The sequence below is a fragment of the Micrasema longulum genome, unplaced genomic scaffold (genome assembly GCF_059751315.1).
Source record: "Micrasema longulum isolate JH-2025_06_02 unplaced genomic scaffold, ASM5975131v1 h1tg000356l, whole genome shotgun sequence".
NCBI classification, from domain to species: domain Eukaryota; kingdom Metazoa; phylum Arthropoda; class Insecta; order Trichoptera; family Brachycentridae; genus Micrasema; species Micrasema longulum.
Genome location: NW_028277558.1, coordinates 6697 through 29103, shown reverse-complemented (window position 1 = coordinate 29103; position 22407 = coordinate 6697). Strand labels below are relative to the sequence as shown.

General features: G+C 34.0%; 1 protein-coding gene across 3 annotated transcripts; it reads left to right on the top strand.

Annotated features, from left to right (window-relative positions):
- Nucleotides 1–170: 170 nt before the first annotated feature.
- Nucleotides 171–19447, top strand: LOC148282234 (uncharacterized). 3 transcript variants are annotated; one of them, XM_088225405.1, is made up of 2 exons: nt 171–293; nt 17699–19447. In XM_088225405.1, exon 2 carries the CDS (start codon nt 18246–18248, stop codon nt 19338–19340), a length of 1095 nt encoding a protein of 364 aa, XP_088081531.1. In that variant the 5' UTR covers nt 171–293; nt 17699–18245; the 3' UTR covers nt 19341–19447. The 3 variants fall into 3 exon arrangements, 2 of the variants coding, with proteins under 2 accessions (XP_088081531.1, XP_088081532.1); XR_015822142.1 differs by lacking the exon at nt 171–293 and adding an exon at nt 346–484 and having other exon boundaries at nt 17699–17823; XM_088225406.1 differs by lacking the exon at nt 171–293 and adding an exon at nt 16803–16928.
- Nucleotides 19448–22407: the final 2960 nt, after the last annotated feature.

The window sequence follows — 22407 nt, the reverse complement described above, 5'->3', positions numbered from 1 at the left end:
GTAAACAAGAAAAAAATCCGGTTAGAAAAAATTAATAACAGAAATAAATTCTCGCTATAGTTTCGTAATTTTTTCTCGCTTGCTACACTGGATACATTGCGTCTCTTTCGCTCCGTATCGCCATCTCGCGCGTCATGTGACGTTGACAGCGGGGTGTCCGCCGTGAAGTTAGTTGCTAAACGATCACCAGAACCGTGCCAGAACTGGCTGGAGTCTCGTATTTTTAGTTGATACTTAGAAACGTCATATCGCGTAAACATTGTGAAATAGTGTATCAGACGCGCTTTCAAACGGTAAATAAGGATTCGACCTGTAGTAATCCGAATAATTATTGCCGCGGTTGTGCGTAAATTCAGTGAAAAATAACGAATTACAAGTGCCTGTTTTTAGGGTTATCTGTCTGACAGTGCCTTCTCTAATGTCAAAATTGATAATTACGCTTGTAAATTAGTGTTTCTTCGTACTATATGCGTGTTACGCTCATGTGCGTGTATTATAGTGAATTAAAACATGATGTTTCGCGAGTTTTCTTCGGTTTTCGAGTCGCAAATTCGTTGCGATTTGCGATGTTTTTTCCGGCTAATTTTAGACAAACAAAGAGTCTTTGTTACACGATTGTTTTGATGCTCGATGTAACAAATTTCCGTCTTATCTTTTAAAAGTGGTTTATTTGAAATGCGCCCTGTTATCGCGTTGATAGCTGGAGTAAAATACGCGTTGGAAGTGTCACATGGGCGATCACGGTCGAGCGATTCTATTTTTCTAGAACTTTGTGGAATAATTTCTCTTTTTTCGCTTATTTGTGACCAATTTATATTTAAATCTTGTGTTTTTGCGGTCAATGGCTTGGGTCGGTTTTCTAATCAGAGTCTGATAGATTCTCGTTGGTTCGCGAGAATACCAATAGGCTCGTCTTGCGTCAGTTTTGACGTTTGACATTTCGACGTTCAAAATTTTAAATTCGAACGCAGAAGCGATAAAAAAATCTGCTGTGTCTGTTTTCAGCACAAATCTTCAAAATAAAATGTAATTATTTTGAGTTTGTCTTTATGGGAAAGAACTGGATTCAATATTAATATATTACAAAGATGAAGAACATTTTATAAAAGGGAATATAGAAGTCTGGGCTTAAGATCTGTCATTGGCTGATTTAAGTGGCCTTATACACCGTTTTTTATTTAATTTGGTTACATGAATGTGATGCAGTTTGCAAAAATTTGGACAAACTAATTATATTTTGGAAAAGAAAAATCTTCTTAATTACTTATTTAATTTATTAGAAAATATAATTAATGGCGTTTTGTGGAAAAAATAATCAAGGACTTTGGCGGTCTTATTGCGATGATTTGGCATACAATATTGCATATTATTAAGTAACTTACTTCCGATACCAAAAAAAAACGTCAAATCGTCAAACCCTTATCCGCAACTGATTGTGCATAAGGCACTGTACTCGAACATTACATGCAGCGTATCTTAATCTTGTCACAGGAAGGTAAGGTGATCAGTCTTACGCTTAAGGTTCCAAGCCAGAGACAGAGAAGTGTCGCAATATTGTATAAAACCACCTTGTATATCTGTATCGAACAATTTTTTGTAGCGGGAGGCAAAATTAGCTGTTTAAAAACGCGGCCAGAAGACTACGCAAGTAATTTCATTTAAGTTATTACCTCGTTATAACTGTAAACATAACTAAAATTCAAACTCTACGCATACATTAAACTCACACACTTACGCGTGATATTTAGAAATGAGAATGACGACGGGTTTTAAAAATGTGAATACCGTCAAAACTCTTTACTGCTCACTATAGTCCTTAAAATGTCACATGATTAGAATGACAGCTGTCAGAAAAAGTGATGACATAACTTTGTAGTAACGTCAAAGGAGTTATTTACATTGACACACGAAAAATCATTTGTATCTGGCGTGTTAATTTATTTTTTAATACATTGCTTGAAACATAAACCAACATTAATATAAATATATAAAATCAGCTTTAAAAAATAAAAATAAAACCTAATTATTAACGACGATCTTACAAGGTCATTTTGCAAAAGCGTTAGAGATGGGACAAATTGAACAATGTAATTAGATCGAATAAAAAAATGGTTCATTTGATGTTGTTCATGAAAAAAGTATAAATGTCTCATTTTTTGGTGAATAATTGTGTTAAACACACTATAATAGACTTGTTTTTACGTTTTTTATATCAATTTTCGAAAACAGAGTTTCATGATTGCATGAAGTAACTAATGAAATCGATTTAATCAGTGATCAGTAACTTCCCATCACCAATGAAATTAGTTTGACAGCTGTCATTCTAATCAAGCTATATTTTAAGGACTAAAGTTCGACCCCATCTATATTACCCCATCTGGTATTTGAAAGGGGAAGTGTGGTTACTGACTGTATAACAAATGTAAACAACGAATGTCTTAAACAAATAGAAGAATTTATGTATCTGGGAAGTATGTTGTCAAGAGATGGAAGAGTAGAAAAAGATGTTGAAAGGCACTAAGCACAGTAATTGCTAATAAAAATATGTCAATCGAAGCTCAACGGGCAGTGCACAACGGAGTTTAAGTCCCAACACTTATGCATGTAAGTGAAACATGGAACTGGCAGAGGAAGGATGAAAGCCGAGTGAATGCGGTTTAAATGCGATCTCTTCGACAAATGTGTGGGAAATCAATGTATGACAGGGTTACGAATGACGACATCAGGCGAGAGTGTAAATCTGAGTCAAGTATAACTTATAAGATTAAGAAAGGGTCTCTGAGATGGTTTGGTCATGTAGAACGAATGGACGGCAAAAAAATGGTAAAAACAAGTATATATGGCGAAAATGGACGGTAACGTGAGACAAGGACGAACATGGAAGACGCGGCATGATCAGTTAAACACAAATCTTAAGTCTGATCATGTTAAAAGCATGCAGAACCGAAGGGCGTGTATGACAAGATGTATAAATGTGGAAGAAGCTCGGAATATATGCCATGATAGACGTGTGTGGTGGTCCATTCTCTCTGCCTACCCCTACGGTGAAATAGCGTGATGATAGTAGTAATAGTCTTAATCTGTCTTCAATACTTTGAGTTTGTCCAAATTTTTGTAGACAAAGACTGGATTCGACTCCCTAGCCTCTTCCACATTCATACACCTTGTCATACATGCCCTTCGGTTCTGTCTGCTTTTGACACGACCAGACTTAAGATTTTGGTTTATCTGATCATGCCACGTCTTCCTCGGTCGTCCTCGTCTCACGTTACCGTTCATTTTCGCCATATATAATTGTTTTACCATTCTTTCGTCGTCCATTCGTTCTACGTGACCGAGCCATCTCAGAGACCCTTTCTTAATCTTATCAATCATACTTGACTCAGATTTACACTCTCGCCTGATTTCATCATTCGTAACCCTGTCATACATTGTTTTCCCACACATTCGTATAAGAGATCGCATTTCAACCGCGTTCACTCGGCTTTCATCCTTCCTCTGCCAGTTTCACTTCCATACACAAGTGTCGGGACTAAAACTCCGTTGTGCACTGTCAGTTTAGCTTCGATTGACATATTTTTATAAGAAATTACTGTGCTTGGTGCACCACGTCACCAGAATTTAAAATCTTCTAAGGGCAGAATGTGTAGATTAGTCGATTCGTCATACGACTTGGAATTATTTGGGATAGATCTTCCGGCTTTTCGTAGATCTCTTCAACACTAACACAGTGTGGAATGAAGATAGATTGGCGTGGTTTAGGTAAACCATGAACTGATAAACGTTAAAAATTTTCGCAGAGAATATGGGAGCGTTAGGACTCTGGAGTAAATACCCTTCCCTGTGAATTCCTCATCTCTCATATATAATTGTGACATTACAAACGACCCTGCTCGATATAAATTTACCTAATTAATTCTTGTAAAATAAAATGAATCACTTTTACTTGAATTTGCTAAGCACGCCCACGCCTTACAATCTCGAGCTAAAATGCTTTGTTCGTTAGAGGACGAGTTGCGTATTTAAACGATAATATTAACTTGTAATATATGTCTGCTGTAAATTTCAAAACTCAGTTATTTACAAATTTGAGATTTTTTTTTTTTTTACTATTAATAAATTCTATAAAAAGTACAAGTTTTTGTAAAATTCTAAACTTAACTACTTCTACGCATCTAGTAAATGTTATCACTGTAACTCTCCAAAAAAAGAGACTAACTCTTGTGCTTGGAGAGTGACTTACACTGTTTTAGTTGTTTATTTAAGAGTTTATATAATTTTATTACGAGAACATGAAAAAAAAAATAAAAACATAGGATATATAAAGAATAAACATAATACAATAATACATTCATACTAATTAAAATTTAATGTTGTTTTTACACGAGTTCAAAAAATTTATTTGGATTAACTTTAAATTTATTTATCGATATATTATTTAATAGTTTTTAGTTCATTAGGAAGATTATTATAATTTTTTACACCTTCGAAGACAAAGCTATTTTGACCATGACTTGTATGGAATTTTGGTATTATGTTGGTATCTGAGTGACTTATTCATTTCAAATTCTTTTTTTTTTCTTTTTTGTATATTTGTATAATAGAATTTATTTTATAAAGCGTGTCTACTGTATGAACCTTAAATATTTTAAATAGACTTTCCGTATTGAATGTTGAAGGTTTCTTTAAAATTACTTTGATAATTAATCTTTGTACTATTTGAGAGGGTTTAATATATTGACGTATGCACCACCCCATCCTACAATACCATATTGTAACAAAGATTGTACAATTGAGTAATAAGCTATTTTTAAATTATTGATTTTTAAAACATTCCTTAATCTCATAAATATGTATATACATTCGATAATCTAATTCGTTTAATTAGTTCACTGATAATATGGTCTTTCCATATTAAGTTTTGGTCTATGTATACACCAAGATATTTAATTTTATCTGTTGTATCAAGTACTGAACATGGAAGATCGCAGTTAGTTTTGTTGCAATTGCTTTGGTGAATAATTATTTTTTCTACTGAATCTAAGTTTGTTTTGTTAATAAAAAATGGGATGATTGTAGTCTTTTCCGTATTTAAAGATAATATATTTTTGTCAAACCATAATTTCAATTTATTTATAACGTCATTAGCTACTAAATTGACTGAGTTCCAGTTAACTCCCTCAACTATAACAACCGTATCATCGGCATATGATATTATTTTTGAGTTTAAATCGACAAAATATGTCATTGACATAGAGAATAAATAAAAGCGGACCTATCACCGTACCCTGAGGTATTCCAAAATCGCAAGTCTCAATTTGACTACACGCAAATTTTATTTTTACCATTTGTGGTCGTTGGAATAGATAACTTGTTAGCCATTCAATGGTTTTCCCATCCATTCCCACATCTTTTAATTTTGAAATAAGTTTTTTGTGTGATACACTATCAAATGCTTTTTTAAGTCAATAAATATATAATGATTTGTCCAATGAATTATGAATATATGAGGATAATTTTGCAATAGCATCCTGAGTGCTTCTATTTTCCATAAAACCAAATTAATTATTGTGGATCAATTTATTGTCTTTTATAAATTCATTCAACCTTTTTTTAACAATTTTTTCAAATATTTTAGCTATTTTATTTTATTTTATTTGGGAAATCAACAGTTATACATACATATTTTTAGTAAACAAACAGGTATAGTGTATAAACTCAGAACTAATAACAGATTTCCACATATTATACAAAGTTAGTAAAGAAAATATATTACATATCAAATAAATACATACAAAAATGTTATTTTCATGTACTCAATAATCAAATATTTTTTAAATATTTATTTTAAGAACATTAAGTTACTGTAAATTGGGCGGGATAAGGACAAAAATGCTTGAAGAGAGGATAAGGAGGGGGGGGGGGGGAGATGTACATATTTATTATTATAATGTCTACTAAGTTACATAATACATTTTTAGTGTAAATTTTAAATCTGACAGAGTAATGTTTGTGTAATCTATATTTTTAAATTTTGTATTGTACATTGAAAAAGTCCTACGAAAAAAAGCATTTTTAACATACGATGTTTTACTTATTGGTACATGAAACAGGTGGTACCGTCTACAAATCCTGGCTGGCACATGTATTGTTATTAAACCAAGCAGCTCTGTACAGTCAACCATTCCTGTCATAATTTTGTAATGCAGTAGTTGGTCCGCACACACTCTGCGGTATTGTAGAGAAATGATTCCACGGAAGGTGGAGGCAGTGAGAGTACATACATAAGAAATACCGGTTTTGTATTTAAGGTACTTTATAAATTTGTTTTGAATATTTTCTATTCTACTTATATATATGGCATACTGGGGATTCCATATCTGAGAGGAGTATTCCAAATGGCTTCTGACAAATGTATAATATAATGAAATAAGGGCCTTTGGATTATCAAAGTGTTTACTCATTCGAATTATGAAACCTAACATGTTTGAAATTACTGAAATAGGACGGTAGTTAGTTATTTCTTCAGGATTCCCTGCTTCAAATATTGGTGTTATAATCGTTTTCTTATAATTGGATGGGAATATACCACTTTTGAAACTTATATTTATTATATGATTTAGCTGTGTCGAAATTTGTTTGGTAATGTGTTTTAATGTGTCAGCCGAAATTCCATCGAAACCCCGAGATGAACCTCCTTTTATACTATTGATAATTTCCTCTATTTCACTATCTGTGGTGCTTTGAAATATATTAAGAGTGTTTCCGCGTTCCTTATTAGTGTACGAATTTGTACGAGTTTTTTGGCGGCCTCCGTGGTGTAGTGGTCAAGACGCTTGATTCACGCACGGAAGGCTCCGGGTTCGATTCCCGGTGAGAACACAAAAATTAAAATGTGATTTTTCTCAAGCCTGGGTGCTCTGTGATGTAATTCACCACTGTAATTAGGCCTCCTGGCCTGTAGTGGTGCAAAAAAAATGTATTGTAATGTAAATGTATTAGTTATATTTGATTTTTTTATTTTTTTTATTAAGTTTTATTCATTTTAACAAATAAGTAACATACAAAATTGTATTTTTGTTCCCGCAAAGCCGAAGCTTGTCTGCGGGTTAAATTACATTTTTTTTTAAATTTATAAGTAAGTACATAGTTTAATAATAATTAAAGAATAAAATATATTTATACACTTAAGTTTCACTTGCTGTTTAATAATTTTTTGACTATTTTTTTTAATGAAATTAGGTCTTTTTCTTCACGATTTTCATTTTCACTTCATTGTTCTGTCACCATAGTAGTTTTTCTGTCGTGGTACCATCAGCTGCTGTGCCGATACTTGTCGGGTCATGATCTGGTGGTTTATTTTGGATTTAAAATTGCAATCGAGGAAATGATCTGTCATTATCTTATATTGACACTGTTTGTTAATTGGCAAAACGTTAACAAAATCAAATAATATTTTATTGTTGTCTTTTGCCTCATTCTTTATTTTTACAGGTACGATAATTTTTAAAATTTGTACCTGTAAGTTCAAGATATCCGTATAAGATTTAAAACTTAATCCCCATATTCTTAATCCATATTGAATAATTGGGTCAACTAGCCCCAAGTAAACTAGTCTCAGCACTGGGTATGGTATGTATGTTTTTAAATGGTACATGTTAAGTAGGCAAACTCTTAGCTTATTGCAAACTGTTTTTATCCGTTCTTCCCAATTAAAAGTGGAATCTATAATAATACCTAAATACTTATATTTTGATACGTGGTCTATTTTTGTGCATTTGCAGTCTTGCAGATTGATATGCAAGCATTCGTGAGTGTGTGCATATATGAAAAAATCTTCTTTTGGTCTATTATATGGGGACGTAATGTGTAACGCTTTCGTTTTTTTATATTTATTGTTAGGCTATAATCATGTGACCATCTTAAAACTTGATTAAAATCCGATTGCAGTTTTTGATGAGATGTCTTGTGCAAGATTTTTTCCAACATTCGAATAGTATTTATTAAAGATATTTGCAATTTTTCGTGGGTGTTCATTCGAATGTAATTCAGAATTTTCATGTAATTTTTTTCATTATTATTTTTTCATTATTTTTGCATGTTTATTGTTTATCTATTATTTCGTTTATGATATTCCACACATTTTTGCTATTATTTTCAGACAATTCAAGTTTTTTCTTGTAATAGTTTTTATTTATTTATTTAACTTTTTGTACATAATGTTATTTGTACATTGGCGGGCTTATTGCCAAATGGCAATTTCTTCCAACCAACCAATAAAATAAAAGTTTTATTTTTATAATTCAAGTTACAGAACATATTCAATAGAAAGAAAAAAGATCAAAAAGTTAAAAATATATAAAAATAGAAATAAACGTATTTGTTTATAAATTACCTTAAATCAAAACTATAACTCAATGGGAAAAAGGAAAAAAGCGGAAAGAGGAAAAAGGAAAGGAGGAGAGATTAAGGAAGAGAAAGGAGATGTTTCTTCAGACGTGATTTAAACAGAGATAATGTAGTAACATCTTTGATGGTGGATGGGAGATGATTCCACAGTCGAGCCGCATGGACACTCTATGAGTTAGAGAAGAAAGAGGAATTGTGTATGGGTATTAAGAGAGTGCCTTGAGAATGAGAACGAAGAGGTAAACCATGAACTGAAAAGCGTTGAAATTTTTCACACAGGTATATAGGAGCGTTAGGACTATGAAGTACATTGAACAGAAGTGAGAGGGAGTGATAGTCTCTCCGCTGTCTAATTTTGAGCCATTTCAGTTGCCTACGATAGTCAGAAATGTGGTCATATTTCCTAAGACCAAAAATGTACCTTATGCATGTATTCTGAAGTCGTTCAAGTTTATCGAGTTGCTCACAGCTTAAATCAGTCATGGAAACATCAGCGTAATCTAGAATGGGTAGTAGTAATGCTTGTACAAGAGTGCATTTAGTACTAATGGGTAAGAATTTTTGCAACCTTCTAAGTGAGTGTAGACTGAAAAATATTTTGCGGCTTAATTCATTAGTATGAGCTCGCCAGCAGAGATGTTCATCCATTAGTACTCCTAGATTTTTTACGGATTTCCTGTACTGAATATTGGTACCATTGACAATAAGAGGATTAAGTGAAGGTATGTCTAGCTTACTAAGCAATCTTTGACTACCTGCAAACATAATTTGTGTTTTAGACGGGTTTATTAGTAAACCATACTCTTTTGTCCATGTTGACACGCAATTTAGTGTATTAGACATCGATTCTATTGCTTTGCTGGTGTTTTCAGGTCTGCAATGAAGATATAATTGTAAATCATCTGCATAGGGATGATATGAACAATTGAGACAATCTGCAATCAATTTTCTTTTGTATATTTTATTAAACAAGATAGTTTATTTTTATATTTTTTGAAATGTTTGCGCAAATTCATTTGGTTTTTTAGAAGTTAATTTATAAAGCGTTTCCTTGTGTCTTACAGATACTATTAGACCACGAATAATCCACGTTTTTGCTATTCCGTTTTTTCTAGGTTATAATATAATAAATAGTCTTAGAATAATAACCTAATAGAGTCGCCCATACGACGAAAAACATGAACAACACGAAGTTAATAAAAAATCATACTATTTTGCCATTTAAAACCGTAAAAAGGTATTTCTAATGAAAAATATACTTAAAAGTTTTATATAACTAAAATACTCGTACAATTACTTTTCGACCGGCAGATTACGTCATTTCAAATTTAGACTAAACTTTGGGGCCTCGATTCTCATATAAAGACTAAGTATTGAACTAAAATGTGTTCAAATGATTTAAAGATGATAGATTAAAAATGAAGGTAATAGTAGAAATATCTTTTTTTTCGGTTTTTAAAAAGAAACACAAGCATTTTAAATCTCATAAATTTTTGTGATATTTTCCTATTTCTACGTAAAATTATGCCTTTGGTAATATTAAAAAAAAATAGTTATTGAAATATTTTAGTTGAAACCTTTTTTTTAAAAATTTTTTCTCCGTTTTTAAAGAAGATACTTTTGGTTGTAATATTTAATTTCTAACAATATCTTATAAATGTTTTTATTACCTACATAATGGTATTGCGCGATTTTTAATAAAAAACATTAGTTTTAAAATGGCAAAATCGTATGATTTTTCTCATTTTCTGTGCGTATTACCGGACTACAGCCTTAAGGGCTTCTCTAGAGAATTATTACTCTTACAAATCTGGTGGCTTCCGAAAAGAATCTCAAGGATTTAAAAAAGTTTTGTAATCATTTCGGCGAATTATTCATGTCCAATCAATTTAATCCCAGTCAGTGAAGAATTCACCTCCCTTTTCTCTCAATCCAATGAAGTAAACTTACATCAAAACTTGATGGTGGGGGGTATCGATAGTATATCTTTGCAGTCGGTCGGGAGAATTTTATCTTCAACTATGACGTAATATTGAAGTTATGTCATTTTGGAGCGTAGATATGTGTACTGTGACGTACGCTTACCCTTGTTTCATATCGATGTTTCTACCCAAAATCGAAGGGGGGGGGTCGGTAGCATATCTTTGTAATCGCTCGAGGGAATTTATCTTCAACTATACCGTCAAGGTGAAGGTATGACGCCTTTTTTAAACTCATAATTGAGCCCCTTTTCTACTGGATCGCGTTCGGAACCTCCGCAGCATAAAAATGATGCATCCCAACCACCAGAAGTGCCTAACTGGAGTGCTGCAGCCGTTGATAGAAGTCGGAGACGAAAGTCGCGGAGAACAAGGCTCGATGTGGGCTGTAGTGCCCTACGGGCGCACGTCCGGATGCCCCCGACTTGGGTGACTATTCCCCTCAGCCAGAAATTCCTGCAGATGCAACGGATGGCATTGCCAAGTTTCGGAACAAAGCGGCTCCCTGGCAAGGTTGACCTATATAAATAAATTATAGCATTTTTGCGAAAATGTTCAAAAACGGACATTTCGAAATTCGGCCACGTTATTAAAAGGTGGCCTAATTTTCCGCTCGCTAAACAGATGTTCTTTAAACTTTTATTACTATGCTGGATGGTTAATACAAAAAAGATTAAGCCTGGCCACGCGAGGAATGAATGTCCGCTAATTCTGCAACACATCTGTATAAGAGAGACCACGAAGATAGAACTCAACACTCTCTATTTCATGTGCCAGTATATGCCAACATATGCCCAGAACTCTCCACTTATACGTTTTGCTAGTGATTATAATTTGAACTTTCCCCTTATTGATCCATTTGATTGTACAAAAATAACATTTAAAATGCGCGTCTTAAAACATACTTTTTTGTCTTATACTTAGTTTCAATAATAAAGTTTTATTTTATTTTATTAAATTTTATCTCTAATTTTTAATATTTTATATATATTTATATTTTCGATACCTGACACCCTCTTTCCAATATAACACCCACACACCCACCCTCTCACTCACTTACACTCACACGAACACACTAGTATGTATTGTACGTGTATTTAATGTATTTCTGTGGATATCTGTCATTGGTTTTATTCTCTGTATATGTTATTTGTTATATTTTTATTACATGTATTACTGTTGATATAAATAAAATAAAATAAAAAAAATAAAAAATAAGGAAGACCGAGACGCTCATGCGGGTGTTGTGTAAAACAGATTCAGTCTTCAGTCGGTAAATGGCAGTGATTATAGTCCTTAAAATATAGCTTGATTAGAATGACATTTGTCAGAAAAAGTGATGACATTACTTTGTAGTAACGTCTAAGGAGTTATTTATATTGACACGAAAAATCATTCGTATCTGGCGTGTTAATTTATTTTTTTAATACAAGGCTTGACACGTAAATCAACATAAATATATAAAATCAGCTTTAAAACTAAAAAAAAACTAAAATTAACCTAATTATTAACGACGTTCTTACAAGGTTACATCATTTTGCAAAAACTTTAAGAGATGGGACAAATTGATCAATGTAAATTGATCTAATAAAAAAATAACTCATTTGATGTTGTTCATGAAAAGAGTATAAATGTCTCATTTTTTGGTGAATAAATGTCTTAAACACTCTATAATAGGCTTGTTTTTGCGTTTTTATGACAATTTTCGGAAACAGAGTTTCATGATTGCATGAAATAACTGATAAAATCGATTTGATCAGTGATCAGTAATTTCCCATCACTAATGACATTAGTTTGACAGCTGTCATTCTAATCAAGCTATACAGAGTGTTCTTTAAACCCTGTCACATCCGAAACCACGATGATCAGTATGGGCAAGAAGACATATTAGCATATTTAAAAAATATTTACAACAAAGAAAAAATTTTAAACTAAAATATTTAAAAAAACAATTGGTTGCTTACTTCTGCAGGGGAGAAGTGAGGGGAGCACGGCGCAGAATCAGACTCCCCCCTTCCCCCCTTCGTTTCACCCCCGCAGAAGTAAACAACCATTTGCTTTTTTTGATATTTTATTTTTTTAAATTTTGTTAGTTCTAAAAAAATATTTGAATGTACCAAATATGTCTTCTTGCTCATACTGATCATCGTGGTTTCGGATGTGACAGGGTTTAATGAACACCCTGTATATCGTCGCCTCGGAAATATGAACAACTAAACATGATTTTTTTTTATTTAGAACATTATTGCGACCTTGAGCATTACCCAAAACACTTAATTAAGTTGAATTGACCAAACCGTATTCGTTTTTTTCCGTTTTTTAAACAGTGTTATACATCATTTTACTTTAAATCATCAGTGTGGCCATTTTATGAAGTCAGGTGTCGTAGCATTCAAAAAATAAAAGTCCTCAAATTAACCACTCTCTAGGGAGTAGAAAAGATTCAGAATACCACCCCTGGGAGCTTAAAGTGGCGAAGATAACTTGCCACCACATACCGCACACCGCATCTGAGGACATAAGTCTCCCTGGCGGTGCCCACATACACGGAAAATTTGCTCGTCGTCAAACGAGAAAAGCTGCCCGAAGGAGCTCTCCTTAATCTGGTAGCCTTGGCATCTTTGTGCTGAAAGAAAGTAATTCAGAATACATAATATGCACTTCATTGGATTGAGAGAAGTGGGAGGTGAATTCTTCACTGCCTGGGATTAAATTGATTGGACATGAACAAATCGCCGAAATGATTACAAAACTTTTTAAAAGCCTTGAATTTTTTTTTGTAAGCCACCAGATCTGTATATCCGACATGACCCCCCTTCGGGAGTCGTTAGATTAACAAATTACAACAGGGATGGAGAATACCTTAGAGAAGGAAATATTTTATATATCTCGGTATATAAATTTTAAACTTAGAATCAGTCATGAATTTTTAAATTACGGCTTTTTACTAAAAACATTAAATTTGTTAAAACTTAACGATAGAAGAAAAATTATAGACCTTTTAAATTTATTCAAAATTGAAAATTCAATATGGGATTGCCCTGAACTATTATCTCTCATCAACTTCGGGGTGCCTAGAAGAATGACTAGACAGGTGCCACCATTTTGTAGCAACAATTCACGGACAGTGTATACTTGTAATGCCGTATTAAATAGACTTCATGAAGTCGGCAATGGTTATTCCCACGTATCTGACATATTAAGTGTAGGGTATTGTTCCTATAGAACAAACCTTTTGAACTTTTTCAAAGATGGTGAATGGTAATAATTTTTATTTATTCATGCATTTCACAATATATACAGTTTTTTGTTCACTTTGCCCAGCTGTATGAAACAGTATTTATGATTTTCTTGTTGTATTACTGTAGAATGTTTTATTATTTTAAACTTTTTACTGAATATGCTATATAATTTTTAGGTTATTTTTTTAAATATAAATCTTGTATAATTTTTAGGTTTAATTTTTTTTATAAATCTTGGGTATAAGGAAATTTATGTTTTAAAAAAATATATATATATTAAGCCAAATATGTTAGTATTATAAATGTTTTTAAAAGGCAGATTTGCCGTTTATGTTAATAAAATAAAATAAATTCATTTAGAAAAACTATAATAACTATTTTTTTTTAAGTGGCCACTTTCTTACGTCTATATACTCTTATATGTTAATAGGGCAGAATCTAGCGACATTATTTTTTGCATCTAGTTGTTCGTTTTCCAAACTGACAGTTATGTCGGAATTTAATTCGACTTCAAAATTTACTTATTTCTTTATCATATTTTTAATTGGCTTTAATGAAAAAAAGTGCCAAACTCTGAACGATTAAAAATTTCAATAAATCGTAATTAAAGAAAAAATTGCTTGGCGGAACAAAAATTTTGTCACTTTTAATACGTAGATATGGGTATTGAGGGGCAAATGTTTATAAAAGGCAGATTTGCCGTTTATGTTAATAAAATAAATAAATAAATAAAATAATATTTAGCCTTTTTTAACAATATTTAGCCTCGATTAATAACATTGGCCTCAATTAATAATATTTAGCCTATTTTTGAAAAAAACATTTTAAAAAAAACACCATATTTCACACAAGTAGTCATGCGTTAAACATATTCTTGTCACAATTTGTTGTCCTGTCAGAAATTGTATTATAAATTGTCTTGTTTACGTATTGGTGCTGTGTAAGGATTAAGTTTTTTTGTAATAACACTGTAATTATATTGATATAATATAATGCATGGTAAAAATAGTAAAGGTGATTGTTGAAATAAATTAAAATAGGACACAAAATGCCGAACGCTCTCAGAGTGGAACGAAAGATCCGCTTATGCCTGTCAATAGTCTAGCTTCTTCTGTATGAGTTTCTACCACCAGAACCAGTGTGAGCACTATAGTCAAAAAATTAGAAGGAACATACCTTTTGCAGTTACTTTAAGCCTTTTACATAATAAGCAAGGCAAAACAAATGCAACTCCTTTATAAAAAAAATATAAAAATAAAAATTGATATAGATTGAAAAAGCGAAGTGTGCAGAGCAATAAACTGAAAAAAATAATTAAATGAAAAAATTGTTTGTTCGCATAAATTATGAAAAAGGAATTATTGAACAGTATGACTCCATGTTTTTTTTTCAAATGTCTGAACTTTAGAATATTCCGTCTATTACTAGTGGTAACACAATGTTACATCACCGCGCGCAAAGGGATTATTTACCACAGTTCTTTAAGAGATAATCTAGATATTTTAAACATTTTCGTTGAACATTTTCAATCCTTTCAACGCTTTTTATGTGTTATGTACTATGCCGACCTATGCACCGAGAACTCAAATCGCTCTATTCAAGGCGAACAAGTTTGATCACCGCGAACCGAGTCTAGGAGTGTTGACATTATTCCAACGAAATATTGGAGTCACAGAATTAAGAATAGTCCAGGAGGAGCGTAGAATCATATTTGAGTACATCGGACTGTGTCCAAAAATCCCCTCACTATGCCGCACTTTCGCCGCGCGCATTCGTGATGTCGCCGCGATATGTTGCACGACGGGGAAAAATATAGTCATAACACAAATGTAAGGTATAAAAAAAAAACATTCTGTTAATTTTTTTCAAATTTTACTGTGCACGCGGAAATATTGATTGACACAACAGAGTAAATAAGCAAAGTGTCATTTAATAAGAGTAATTGAATTAATGAACTTTAAACATAAAATATAAAACAAATTTTATTTGAAATAAAACGGATATTTTTACATCATGTTAAATAATATTTTATGTTTTAAAAATAATGTCGGTCAAATGTCCACCACAGAGTTGTTTAATCCGAGGTCCATTTTTCATTTCTTCTCTCATAAGATGAGCAAAGTAGGGTAAAAAATTTACTACCCTGGCAACACTAACGAAATGTTCATTTTGTTTCTTCGACAATCTGACAGATGGAAAAATATTTTAATTTTTACGCAATTACAATTGTACGCCTTATGATCGTCTGTATTTATCTACCGATTGATAACAAAGCCGGCTCCTTTATCGTTTCGATACCCACACTCAGAAAGATAGTAAAACAGACGGATAAAATATAATTATTTTTATATTTTTGTAGAAACAATAAAAAGCATACTGCTATGCAAAATAAAAAGTGAAACTTTACATAGTAAAAAGAAAAATATATGGAGATAAGCAATATATACAAAGAATATATACATATATACGTATAAAAAAATGGTATTAACAAATTAATGTTAAAAACGAATAATAAAAATTAGTTTACAGTAAGTATATATTAGATAATAATATATTGTATAGTAAACAAAAATATTTTATATAATAATTTCAGAAAAAGTTAGGATAATAATAATACAAATCAAAAACAGAGAAAAAATTGCATAAAAAATAATGTTTTATTACGACTTTAACAATTAGTTTTAAACAGTGCATTTAAGAACGTTTTAAAATGGATAATTGTCGTATTAAAAATGTCTATATCACAAGTAAATTTTTTGGCTAAGGAATGTAAACGCGGAATAGGAAATTATTAACATATTAATTTGATTATTAACTCTTTTCACAAAAGTTCTGTTATCCCAGTTTCACTTTTCTACGGGTGGCCGTTTTCTGCATAACTATATACGTTCAATTTTCGTAAGAATTTTTCTCGGTCTTGCGGTTTCGCCCGTCGGCGTCATGTGTTCCTCGTTCCGTGACAAGCGACGCCTTTGTTAGGCGGCGTTATTTTTACCCCGATGTGTGTTTTTATAATATGTTAATTTATTTAAACGCCGCTTGAAAAAATTGACCTCCAATGAACTTGACGCGCGTAAACTGACATTGCGTTCTATTTTTGAAGTCTTTTAATGTCTTGCATACAACTTCTGCCGCGAACGTTGCAATAACCCAGCCTCCCGCGCCTCCCGCCAGTGTTGGGCGCGCTCGGCGCTGGACCGCAGCTCCAAATGCGAAAATATTTTGACACTTCCACGACTATTCCCGCCAAAACTCGCACAAAGTCAACATGGCGGCGCTCTGTACCGGAAAATAAAGCGTATTTAAATTAATTTTTTCAAAATGTTTTTGGCGGAACATTTTTACAACGCTCTTTTGTGTTTTTTTTTCTGCTTTTTTTTTTGTAAATTCAAGCGTATTAAACAGCTTCAAGTTTATATCTAATGGTGTATTCGGCACTGCGGTAGATTGAATTCGACGCGAAAGTCTCTCCTTGCGTAATATCTGTTATTATTAATAAGAAAAATCAGTTCTACGGAAAAAAAAAAAAAATCTTATACGCCGTAAAAATTAGAGCATTCAAGGTCAAACTGCATTTCAGCGGAAAATTTGTACGAAATATAAAATCTAAAACCGTGAAAATAATATTTCGTATTAATTTCTAATAATTGCCGCGCAGTGACGCTCTAGTGCTGTTTGACTCTTATTTTTACAGCGAAGTCTCGAAAATGTATTAACAAAATAAACTACGTCACAGGTTCTTGCGAATCAATTGATCAGTTACAGCGTTGTTGTGTTGTGATATATTTCCGGTTTCCGGGTAGTCATTTTTTTCAACGCTTAAGTGTATTGTGACGCTACGGAGTTCTACTTTTCAATGTCAGCACAACTGTACGACGGCAACTCGTGACGTCACGGGCGGAGTAATTTCTAAATTATAAATCTTAAATAAATCATTACAATACGTAAATTTCTTTTTATTTTTTATTAACGAATAAAATGTCAAAAATGTAAAAAACCACTGAAAATCTTTATTTTTAACATTTTTATGTTTGTACGACCTATTACAATATCAAATTGTGTTTGCAGAAAAAAAGAACATAGAATTTTTATTCGACTGACTGGACAATTGTTGATGTAGTGATTACAGGACAAAAGTTAATTTAATAAGAAACTGCTGATTGTGAAGTGATCGAACAATAAAACAAAAGAAACCGACGAAAAAAAACTCGTTCATTTGTTTCAATGTGTTGCGTCAGCAGAGTCAGAATGAAAACTTCAGCGTGTAGGTTTTCGTGTCTTCACGGGGCGATAAATTCCTAGTGATGGCAAAATGGATGTCGACGTGAACATTGGTATTTGATGATACCAATAACAAATGAACTTTTGAACTCCGCGCGTCGCATTAACAATTCAAAATGTCGCTGTGAATTTAAATATAAACACAATCCGAACATTCGCTCGATCTCAACAAACATTTCGGTGCCCCATACGTAACTTAAGACTTTGACCCGTAAAAAAAACGTACTTAAAATAAAGTAAACATACAAGGAAAATCAACGAATTTCATACAAGACTGCAAAATCAACGCTGGTTGTGACTTTTTTAGAAACATTAAGCATCGAAAGACATTAAGATGATCGCCCTGAAGAAGTTATACGGGGAAGAACTGCTCAGATTGGCCCTGATGCTCTCCTTGCTCAGGGCCGGACCGGATCACTATCTCAGAGACGAAGCCAGGATCTTGGCCGGCGGTCTCGTCAACGGCACGGACTGGGCGCCGGAAATAGCGAGCGTCCACACGAGATCCCGCTTCCTCCACCCGAAGTCGCTAGACTCCATCTTGCTGGACTACGAACGGGATGTCTTCGAAGAGCTGCACAATCTGGGCAGATGGGGCAACTCCGGGTCCACCAGGGAAGCCATACAGACGTATCTGCTCAACGGAGTTGAAAACAACAACGTGCAGACTCCCAATGCGGACCAGACCGCGACAGAGGAGGACATGAATCGCTATCAGCACTTAGCGTCTAGTCAACTCGAAAATGACGACGTGGAGCAGTGCGTGACCATCAAAACGGAAGAAGACAGCGATCCAGATGCGGAAGAAGAATCGGTAAGTGCAGAAGACGACGCTATTTCACGAATGCACGCAACTTTAAACCCCGATACAACTTTGACACTTTCCGCGTCGTTCATCAGAAATTTGACGAGCTTCCAGGGACCTCTGCTCGAAGATGACTCCGCGCAGTCAGTTCCGTTCGACGTGTCTCAATTCTTCGCCAACCCCACGACCATCGAGCGGGAAGCCAAAGAAGACATCGCGCCCGAAAATGACGCGTTCGCGGATGATAACGCGATCGACGATTACGTACCCTTCTACATGCAAGGAGGAGATTCCATAACGGATCAAAACCTCGCGGACTTGACGGACTACGCCGAAACCGCGGAGACTCTCGAGGAATTCAAAAGAAGCATCAAATTTTTGGACGTGAAACAGAATCAAGATAATCTCGAACGGTACTTGATTGAAAATACAGACTTGGAAGTCGACGAAGCCTCATTCTTCGTCGTGAAGAGAGAGCGCGCCAGCACTTCGGTCGGCGGTTCTAGCGGAGTTGACGAGGCTTACGCTTCCAGCTCGTGTTCCAATGAAACTCTGGTCAAGGACATCAAGTGCGAGAGGGACGAGGGACTTTACAGCGGAGACGAACTCACACAAGAGGTATGACAATTTTGCTTTGACGTAGTGTGTAGACTATTATATTTTGTGTTTTTTCCTTAAAGAGTTTGTTTTTTACGTTGTCAGCACAATGCCTCTTAGGCATTGAGCACTTATATTTATTTATTTAACTTTTTGTTTATAATGTTATTTGTACATTGGCGGGCTTATTGCCAAATGGCAATTTCTTCCAACCAACCAATAAAATAAAAGTTTTATTTTTATAATTCAAGTTACAGAACATATTCAATAGAAAAAAAAGATTAAAAAGCCGAAGGTATATAAAAATAGCAATAAACGTATTTGTTTATGAATTACCTTAAATCAAAATTATTACTCAATTGGAAAAAGGAAAAAAAGAGGACAGAGGAAAAAGGAAAGGAGGAGAGATTAAGGAAGAGAAAAGAGATGTTTCTTCAGTCGTGATTTAAACAGAGAGAATGTAGTAACATCTTTGATGGTGGATGGGAGATGATTCCACAGTCGAGCCGCATGGACACTATATGAGTTAGAGAAGAAAGAGGAATTGTGGATGGGTATTAAGAGAGTGCCTTGAGAATTAGAACGAAGAGGTGAACCATGAATTGATAAGCGTTGAATTTTTTTACGCAGGTGTATAGGAGCGTTAGGACTATGAAGTACATTGAACAGAAGTGCGAGGGAGTGATAGTCTCTCCGCTGTCTAATTTTAAGCCATTGCAGTTGCCTACGATAATTAAAAATGTGGTCATATTTCCTAAGACCAAAAATGTACCTTATGCTTGTATTCTGAAGTCGTTCAAGTTTATCGAGTTGCTCACAGCTTAAATCAGTCATGGAAACATCAGCGTAATCTAGAATGGGTAGTAGTAATGCTTGTACAAGGGTGCATTTAGTATTAATGGGTAAGAATTTTTGCAACCTTCTAAGTGAGTGTAGACTGAAAAATATTTTGCGGCTTAATTCATTGGTATGAGCTCGCCTTATAACAGAGGGAATTAGAGTTTAGTGGACTGTATGGAAATTGTTACTCACTTTTAAAGTTCTTCCGATTGTTTCTTATATAGAGCACTTCACTATTGCTGCAGCACGGATACCGGTATCGTGTAGATGGTGATGAACTGTATAATTTAGACTGTTGATACAACACTAACTTCACTTTGTACGAAATATGCTGACGCAGTATATGATAAAGATTTATCAGAGAGACAAATTTTCACATGTGACTTGCTCACAGGACGGTAGAAGCACAAGAATTTGAAATAGGAAGGATTTGGGAAGGAACCGGATATTTACAGTCCTATATGAGTTGCCAGTATAGAAAATTTAAAATCAGTACTTAACATACATGTAATTGACACCAATACATTTATTAGTTGACACTCTTAATTTTATGCAATATGGAAATATCACTTTTTTATATTACATTTTTAAAGTAGTAAGGGTAAACTATGAAATACTGTACAGTAAAATAAAAATAAAACTATTTATTAGTATCATAAAAAATATTTTTTAATTTTTATGAAACATCGTCGCAAATCTTGACGTCACAACTATCAATGCCAAAGATGTCTTCTTGTGACCTATTTTTTTATATTTTCTTTTTTAAAGTTATTATTATTATTATTATGGATAACTTATAAAACGCCATTTTCGTAATATCATACCTCAAGGGCGCTTTACATAGTGATTCTATTGTTAAATAAATTTAATTGAAGCTTCTAAATTTGCAATTCAATTAAAACAACCTATTTTGCTGTCACATGCTACGGATTTATTCAAATGATTTAGAGAACAAGTGGGTTTTAAGTTTTTTCCGAAACATCACTTCACTTTCACAGCCTCGCACCTCTGCTGGGAGAGCATTCCATGCCATAGGGCCTGCGACCGCAAATGCGCGTTCACTAAATTTAGTGCGCGGTTTGCGTAGAGGTATAATAACTTTTCCTCTCGCCGTAGACGTAGCTGATCTAAGCGTGAGACGCCTGTCAGCTAGTTCATCTGGAATGCATAGTTCCCTTAGATATTCCGGAGCAGAGTTGTGTAGTGATTTATACATAAGCCAACAGAGTTTGTATTCGACCCTCCGTGGAAAACGTAGCCAGTGTAGTTCCCGAAGTAGTGGGTGATATGACTGAACTTAGAGATTCCGAAAATAAGTCTCGCTGCGGTATTCAATACAGACTGTAGGCGAGTCATTTTGTTCATTGGTACACCTGCGTAGATACCATTACAATAATCGACTCTAGACACTACAAACGCATTTATTAATTGACGGGCTGCATCAACCGGCAAATTTTTGCGTATGCATTTAATTTGTCTCAGCTGGTAGAAGCATGAACTTATCGTTCTACTAATTTGAGCGTCAAGAGAAAGGTCAGAATTGAGTAAAACCCCCAGTAGTTTAACGGTGGGTAAAGCGGTACTCCCTACATTGGGTAGGGCCGTATCCTGGATCAAATTCTGCCGTCTGGCTGAAGCCAGCCATAGTTGTTCCCTTTTTGATGGGTTTAATGTTAGTCTGTTTTCAGCCATCCAGTTTCCTATTTTCTCGATGCATCCATCAATTAAATTGACAAGCACACTTCTCTCGCCTGGTGGTATATATGAAAACATTTCTTTACAATATCGATATTGATTTAGAAAATACAATCAACTATTTTTAATCCATTTCATATATTTGTATGGGTATTGTGTGATCTCTCGAAATGCGATCTCTCGGGCGAATGTGCGGTAAAACTATGTACGATAGATGCACAAATGTTGAGATCCGTACATTATGTAAGGCTGAGACAAGCATTATCGACAAAATCAAGAAAGGAGCTCTGCGCTGGTTTGGACATGTAGAACGAATGGACAGCGAGAGAACGGCTAAGAATATTTACAATGCGAATGTTGATGGATGCAGAAATAGAGGAAGACCGAGAAAGACATGGCATGACCAAATCCAACAAATACTTATAGATGGACATGTCAAACGTCGGAATAATCGGCGCGCGTGCATGAGAAGATGTATGAATGTAGAGGAAGCGAGATCTGTATGCAAAGATAGAGTGTTGTGGCGTTCTATCCTCTCTGCCTACCCTTACGGAGAAAC